At 36.0% G+C, this 8,490-nt stretch overlaps 1 protein-coding gene across 1 annotated transcript in view; it reads right to left on the reverse strand.

The window, feature by feature from the left end:
* Positions 1–7,864, reverse strand: part of LOC141283465 (lysophospholipid acyltransferase LPCAT4-like) — a 23,476-nt gene extending 15,612 nt beyond the window's left edge. The window contains exons 1-2 of the mRNA XM_073816750.1: positions 7,536–7,864; positions 2,783–3,146 (exon numbers count right to left, since the gene is read on the reverse strand). Coding sequence (XP_073672851.1) covers positions 2,783–3,146; positions 7,536–7,610 — 439 coding nt within the window. The 5' untranslated portion in view covers positions 7,611–7,864. The remainder of the gene's footprint in view (positions 1–2,782; positions 3,147–7,535) is intronic.
* Between the last annotated feature and the right edge of the window lie 626 nt (positions 7,865–8,490).

Below are 8,490 nucleotides of genomic sequence, written 5' to 3' on the forward strand. Positions count from 1 at the left end.
ATAAAGTCGAATTTTTTTCAAGAATAAGGTCAAAATTGTACGAATAAAATCATATTATTATTATTTAATATAAAACAAAGTTGAAATGTTTCTAAAATAAAGTTGAAATTAAAAGAATGAAGTTGAAAATGAGAACAAAGTCTAAATGTTCAGGAAAAAAGTCACAATTGTTAGATTAAAGTCATAATATTTAGAAAATACTAAATCTTGTGACTCTCTCACTGATCTGAGACACACATTTCTTCCTGGATTCAGGATCTTTTCGACTCACTAACACTGACTGACTAAACTCCAACAAATCGAGGCAAAGTCCATTTATTTCAATCATTTGTTTCAAATAGTGAAACTGGTATGTTATATTAGTTCACTACACACAAAGCGAAATATTTCAAGCCTTTATTTCATTTTGATGATTATGGATTAAAGACAAAAAAACAAAAAAAAAAATCCAGTATTTCACAAAATTAGAATATTTCATGTGACCAATAAAAAAAGGATCTTAAACACATGTTGGTCTTCTGAAAAGTGTGTTAATGTACTGTATTATGTCTTCATTTTGCACTAATTCCAGCATCAAGGCGGCGATCATCCTTTGACAAAGTTGAGGTGTTATGGAGCCCAAGTGTCTTTGATATTGGCCTTCAGCTCGTCTGCATTTCGGGGTCTCTGTTCCCTCATCTTCCTTTTGACAACACCCCATAGATTTTCAATGGGGTTTAAGTCAGGCCAGTTTGCCGGCCAATCAAGTACAGTTATTCCATGGCTATTAAACCAGGAACTGGTAGTTTTGGCTTTGTGGGCAGGTGCCAAATCCTACTGGAAAATAAAACCATCTCTAAAAAGCTTGTTGGCAGCAGGAAGCATGAAGTGCTCTAAAATGTCCTGCTAGACAGCTGCGTTGACTGTGGACTTGATAAAAGACAATGGACCCACAGCAGCAGATGACATGCTCCCCAAACCATCACTGACTGTGGAAACTTCACACTGGACTTTAAGCAGCTTGACTTTTGTGCCTCTCCGCTCTTCCTCCAGACTCTGGGACCTTGATTTCCAAATAAAATGCACAATTTGGGCCCAGCACAGACGCTTCTGACGTTGTTTTTGGTTCAGGGGTGGTTTGACGCATGGACTTCTCCAGCTGTAGCCGCTTGTGGTGGTTCTTGATGCACTGGCACCAGCCTCAGTCCACTCCTTATGAAGATTTCTGAACCGCTCTTGCTTGACAATCCTCTCAAGGCTACGGTCATCCGTCACTTGTGCAACTTTTCCGGCCACATTTTTCCCTTCCTCTTAACACTCTGTTAATATACTGATACTGCGCTCTGTGAGCATCCAGCTTCTTTTGCAATTGCCTTTTGAGACTTTTCCTCCTTATGAAGGGTGTCTTCTGCATTAGCGTCAAGTCCGCAGTCTTCCCCATGATTCTGAAGCCTACTAAGCAAGGCTGAGAGTATTTAGAGGCTGAGGAAACCTTTGCAGGTGTTTTGTGTTAATTAGCTGACTAGATTGGGACACAGGGAGCCTACAAAGTTGAACTTTGTCATGATATTCTAATTTTGTGAAATACTGGATTTGGGTTTTTCAATCTTTAATCATTAAAATTGAAACAAATAAAGGCTTGACATATTTCATTTGGTGTGTAGTGAACTAATATAACACACAAGTTTCACTATTTGAAACAAATTATTGAAATAAATTGACTTTCCCTTGATATTCTAATTTTTTGGCACATACCTGTACATACAGTGCCTTGCAAAATTATTCATACCCCTTCATTTTTTTCACATTTTGTTTTGTTGCTGCCTTATGTTAAACTGCTTTAAATTATTTTTTCCCCACATCAGTCTACACTCCCTACTCCATAATGGCAAAGCAAAAAATAGGTTTTTAACATTTGTGCAAATTTATTAGAAATAAAAAACTGAAAAGATCCCATTGCATAAGTATTCATACCCTTTTCTGGGACGCTTGAAATGTATCTCAGGAGCATTCATATTGCTTCTAGATGTTCCTACACTTGGAGTGGAGTTAAACTGTGGCAAATTCATTTGAATGAGTCTGATTTAGAAAGACACACACCTCTCAGAAAAGGTCTAACAGCTGAAAATGCAGATCAGAGCAAAAACCAAGATAACTGCCTGTAGAGCTCAGTGACAGACTTGCGTTAAGGCGATGATCTAGAGAAGAGTTCAGAAACAAATCTGCTGCGTTGAAGGTTGACAGAAGCATTCTCCATAATGGAAGACCATTGGAACAACTAGGACTCTAGAAAATGTCCAAGCTGACAGAGATGGAGAGGGGAAAAGGTGAGGCAAAGAATGGCAGATAATTGCCAAATGCAGATGTGCAAAGATGGTCACATCAGACCCAAAAAGACTTGAGGCTGTAAAGCTGCTTCAACTATGCACTGAGTTAAGGGTGTGAATACTTATGCAATCTACTTATCTCAGTGTTTTATTTTTAATGCATTTGTCAAATTTGCAAATCTGTTTTCTGTCATTATTATGGTGTATGGAGTGCAAACTGATGTGGGAAAAAACTAATTTAAAGCAGTTTAACATAATGCTGCAACAAAACAAAACGTGACAAAAAATGAAGGGGTATGAATACTTTTGTGAGGCACTGTTGCACATATAAAATCAGCTTCAGTGAAATGTACCAGCTGGCTTATCATTATAAGAACGTGCTATAGAACACTCTATAGAACATGAATATGGTCAATTGGTTTTGGATTGGGTTTTTGAGGAACAAAAGATCAAACCAGCCACTGTCTTGAACTCACCTCCAATGACGGGTAGCTTGCAGTTTTCTGAGCGTGACACGACCACCGGCAGACCCGTCGCACAAAGCACCAGCATGTCCAGAAAAGTGCTGTGAGGCGCCACGACTAAAACCGGTGCTTCCTTCAATCCCGCCTGACGCCCTTTGACCTTAATCCACAAGAAACCCACGGAGAAGAAGGCGGCGCGGCTGAGGAAGAGCATGATGCGATGGAAGAGCCACCAGCGCCAGCCCCGCACAGGCTCCGCCCGCTCCGCCTCCGACAGACCGGCCAATCGCAGCCGAGCGATGGGCCACATGAGCAGGAAGAAGAGGGTGGCGAGGGTGATGCGGACAGGAAACAGAATGACACCCAGAATGATTCCCTGAGAGAAAGAGAGAGAAGTTCATTGGTCAGACTTCGAGCAGTACATTTAATGGACAGAATGTGATTCTAACTAGACCATTTCTATCTAGTCCACGTCGGTCATTATCTGGTGGACAGAGCTGATAGACTTGTTTTTAACACTAATAGAGATACCAATTTCGACCAGCAACAAACCAATTTACAGACTGGTTTAGCTGGTTCCTGACTGTGCCTAAAGATCTCATAACAAGTTTGGACTGGCCTTTGAGGTTTCTTCTCAGATTTTTAAATACCTAAAACTCAAATCAATACTTCTGGTCCAAATATGAATTTATTTGGTAAAATACTTGTATAATAAGAGGGATAATGTACAGCCAGATTTGCAAAACCAGCAAACACAAAACGTTGCCCTAATGTTAGTTTTTAGTTCCCGATTGTTTTTTGGGAACCAAATATTAACATTAGGGGAACGTTCTTTTTAGGTTATATTTTTGTAACCATAAACTAACTTTCCCAGAACATTGCATGGTGGTTATTATTAATAAACCTAGAAATAACCTAGAAAGAATGTTTCCTGATGGTTATTTTTAAGTCTTTTTTGCAACCATAAAATAACATTACCAGAACGTTGTCTGATGGTTGATTTGAAAAGAACCTTAAAATAACTTACAAAGAATGTTCTCTAATGGTTATTCTCAGGTTGTTTTTATATTATAATCTTTCCAATGAAAACGTTGCAGATGTTTTTTGTGTAATGATCTATACAGAGTCCCGAAATTTGTTTAATGCTGCATTTATTAAAATATAGAAATTATATCAATCAAAACATGTTTTAAATTATACTGTTAAGCATAGAGTGATAATAGAGATCATATATTTGTGGGTTATGAGAGTGGTTAAGGAAACGTTATAATAACATTAAGGGAACGCTACTGTTATACAAACCAAAAACAAACGTTCTGAAAAAATAACTTTCTGGCAACGAAAAACGAATGTTCTCGGAACATTAAATTAATGTTAGAATAACATTCTACAAACCAAAAACTAAAGTACTGGGAACCAAGAACTAACATTCAGGAAACATTACAGCAACATCAGGGGAACATTAGTATACGTTCTAAAAACTAACTTTCTGGGAACCAAAATACTAATGTTCTGGGAAACAAAAACTAACATTCTGGGAACATTATAGTAACAATAGTGGAACATTAGAATAACATTCTTAAACTAACTTTCTGGGAACCAAAACTAATGTTCAGGGAACATTACAGCAACATTGAGGAAACATGAGAATAACATTCTAAAAACTAACTTTCTGGAAACTAAAAACTAACGTTCTCGGTATGTTAAAATAATGTTAGAATAACATTCTACAAACCAAAAACTAACATTCTGGGAATAGTAATATAACATTAGAATAACGTTTGGTTTAATGGCATTATTAAATACCAAAAACGTTCTGGGAACCAAAAACTAACATTCTGGAAACATTACAGCAATGTCAGGGGAACATTAGTATACGTTCTAAAAACTTACTGGGAACCAAAAACTACTGTTCTGGGAATGTTAAAATAATGTTAGAAAAATTTCTCCTGTAAATGTCCTATCATAAAAAATATCAAAACTTAATTTTTGATTAGTGATATGCATTGCTAGAAACTTCCTTTGGTCAACTTTACAAGTTCTTTTCTCAATAGTTTGATGCAACCTCAGTTTCCAGATTTTCAAACAGTTGAATCTCTGCCAAATATCGTCCTATCCTAACAAATCGTATGTTAATGCAAAGCTTATTTATTGAGTTTTAAAAGATGTCTGGTTTAGTGGGGGGGTCACAAATCAGGACTTTACTGGATGTTTAGCTGACTAACCAATAAAAGATATCTATGATATGTTCAAACTTGGCTTAAAAGGTAAGTTGAAATAAACTACCAAGTCATAATCATAAAGGAAATACTGAGAAATGAACCAAAATGAAAACTATACTAAATCAATGTGGGACTTTCAAATGGGGCAAGATCACAGTAAACAAAAATATATGTGTCCCTGGACCATGAAACCAGTCATAAGTGTAAATTTGTCGAAATTGAGATTCTTACGTCATCTGAAAGCTGAGTAAATAAGCTTTCCATTGATGTATTGTTTGTTAAAATAGGAAAATGTTTGTCTGAGATTCAACTGTTTGAAAACCTGCAATCTGAGGGTGCAAAAAAAATCTAAATATTGAGAAAATCGCATTAAAAGTTGTCCAAATGAAGTTCTTAGCAATGCATATTACTAATCAAAAATCAGTTTTTATACATTTATGGTAGAAAATTTACAAAATATCTTCAGGGAACATGATCTTTACTTAATATGCTAATGATTTAGTGCATAAAAGAAATAACCATATTATTGACCCATACAATGTATTTTTGGTTATTGCTACAAATATACCTGCGCTACTTAAGACTGGTTTTGTGCTGCAGGGTCACAAATGTGATTTTACAAAACCGCATTTTGATTGCAGTTACATTACAACGCTATGTTTTACCTAAAACAAGTAGTAGTTTGCATATTTTTGTTATGCAAAACATTTAAAGCACATTATATGAATACAAAAAAACCTTGTTATATCTTATTTTGTATCAAAAAGTCTGAAAACCCCTAAGCTAAAGTAACGTTACCGTTGTCCACCACAACTACGTTACTTTCAAGCGTTACTAGTCTGTCAAGTAGTAATGTTAGAGTTTATTCTATCCGTATTATTTCAAACTAATTAGCTTATTCTTTTGACACACCGCTGAGCTTTTAACAGATAATGACAGTAATTAATAATCCCAATCTATTAACAACCGCCCTAGTAACAACAACAAGATTTAGGCGGAAACTTGTGTTGCCATAGTAACTTTAGTACGAACATATGTTAGTTGACGTACACCTTTAACGTCTGTCAGAACGTCTGTCAAAATGTTTCAAGAATAAAGTCGAAATATTTTGAGAATAAAGTCAAAGTTAAGAATAAAGTCAAAATTATAAGAATTTGAAATATTATGAAAATAAAGTCAAAATTACAAAAACAAAGTCAAAATAATAAAATAAAACCAACATTCTGGGAAAATTATAGTTGGGAACCAAAAACTAATGTTCTGGAAACATTACAGCAACATTGGGGAAACATGAGCATAACGTTCTAAAAACTAACTTATTGGGAACTAAAAACTAACGTTCTCGGAATGTTAAAGTAATGTTAGAATAACATTCTACAAACCAAAAACTAACGTTCTGGAAACATTACAGTAACGTCAGGGGAACATTAGTATGCGTTCTAAACATCCATCCTGAAAAAACAGCATATGTGACCCTGGAGCACAAAACCAGTCTTAAGTCGCTGGGGTATATTTGTAGCAATAGCCAAAAATACATTGTATGGGTCAAAATTATTGATTTTTCTTTTATGCCAAAAATCATTAGGAAATTAAGTAAAGATCATGTTCCATGATGATTCTTTGTAAAATTCCTACTGTAAACATATCAAAATGTAATTTTTGATTAGTAATATGCATTGTTAAGAACTTAATTTGGACAACTTTAAAGGTGATTTTCTCAGTATTTTGATTTTTTTGCACCCTCAGATTCCAGATTTTCAAATAGATGTATCTCGGCCAAATATTGTCCTATCCTAACAAACCATACATCAATAGAAAGCTTATTTATTGAGCTTTCATATGAAGTATACATCTCAGTTTTGTAAAATTTAACCTTATGACTGGTTTTGTGGTCCAGGGTCACATATGCTGGTTATGTTTTGGTGCTGGGATGCTGGGTTAGCTGCTTTTTGCTGGTCCTTTGCTGGTTTATGCTGGTCCTTGACCAGCAACATGACCAGCATAAACCAGCAAAAACCAGTAAACGACCAGCATAAACCAGCATCCAAGCACCAAAACATACCTAACCAGCATATGCTGTTTTTTTCAGCAGGGATTCTAAATATATTGTTCTATCTTAGCAAAGGCTGTCTTCGAAGAAAGAAAAACATATTTAGGGGTATTTTGTATCAAAAAGTCTGAAAACCCCTAAGCTAAAGTAACGTTACCGCGGTCCGCTCCACTACGTTACATTCAAGCGTTACTAGTCTGTCAAGTAGTAATGTTAGAGTTTATTCTATCCGTACTATTTCAAACTAATTAGCTTATTCTTTTGACACACCGCTGAGCTTTTTACAAATAATGCCAGTAATTAAAAAATACCAATCTAATAACAACCGCCCTTGTAACAACAACAAGATTTAGGCGGAAACTTGTGTTGCCATAGTAACTTTAGTACGAACATATGTTCGCTGACGTACACCTTAAACGTCTGTCAGAAGAACGCGTCACAAACGAACACATGGAGCTGAAAGAACGCGTGAAGAGAAACGAGAAGATCTCACCTGAATCCGCTGAACTGTTGTTAGGTTCACTTCATGAATGAACGGATGAGTTTGTGTTTTCCTCTTCATCATCATCACCAAACGCTAAAACAACGTCAGTAAAACAATAAATCACAGCTGATGAAGGCGAGAGTGCGTCCCCGGAGAACGGCTAAAGATAGTGCCCAGAGAAAAATCCAAGCTCCCACATAAAGAAGTGAATAAAAAGTTAAGACGCCGGTGATACTAAAAGAAAACTTCAAGCGTGTTGATGTGAACCGAACCCAACTCCATCTGGTTAAAAGAAATACTGAATTCAAAAGCGTTTGACCTCCGGGAACGATCTGCACACAAACCCAACTTGCAGAAACTGAAGATTTACAAGCTCAACCCCGCCCACTAAACACACAACCTTCAGCAAGCCCCGCCCACTTAAACACGCAGCATATAGTCTGACCCCGCCCCTCTGAACACTCAGCCATCACTCAACGTGACCACGCCCAATTAGACACGCCCTGAAATCGGACCACAGAAACACTCAGTGCGTCCTTTTAATGTTATTTTGCTTTATCATAACGCTATTTTAGTCTCTGTTGTGGTGAAGATCCATCAGTAAATCTCCTTTAAGTGTCCTGAACATTCATGAATCACAGATTAATTCATATCCACAGAAATTGTTTTTGGACTGAGAATTATTTCACAGCAAAATCAGAAGAGGAACAATACATGTGTATAAATAAGTATTTAATACTGCCTTTAATATATCGTAATAAATCCTTTCTTAAGTTTATCTTAAAATTGTCTTTTTTTGTTTTAATATGACAAAGGAAAATTCTTATTGTTTTCCATTTTGCATTTAGAGTGAAATATGACTCAGATTTTAATTTCATCTAAACATCAGTGATGATTTTAACAGTTTATAAAGATGTCTTTAATATACATGTTTTTTTTAAATGTATAAATATAAAATATAAGG

This window comes from Garra rufa, chromosome 13 (assembly GCF_049309525.1).
Source record: "Garra rufa chromosome 13, GarRuf1.0, whole genome shotgun sequence".
Lineage (NCBI taxonomy): Eukaryota > Metazoa > Chordata > Actinopteri > Cypriniformes > Cyprinidae > Garra > Garra rufa.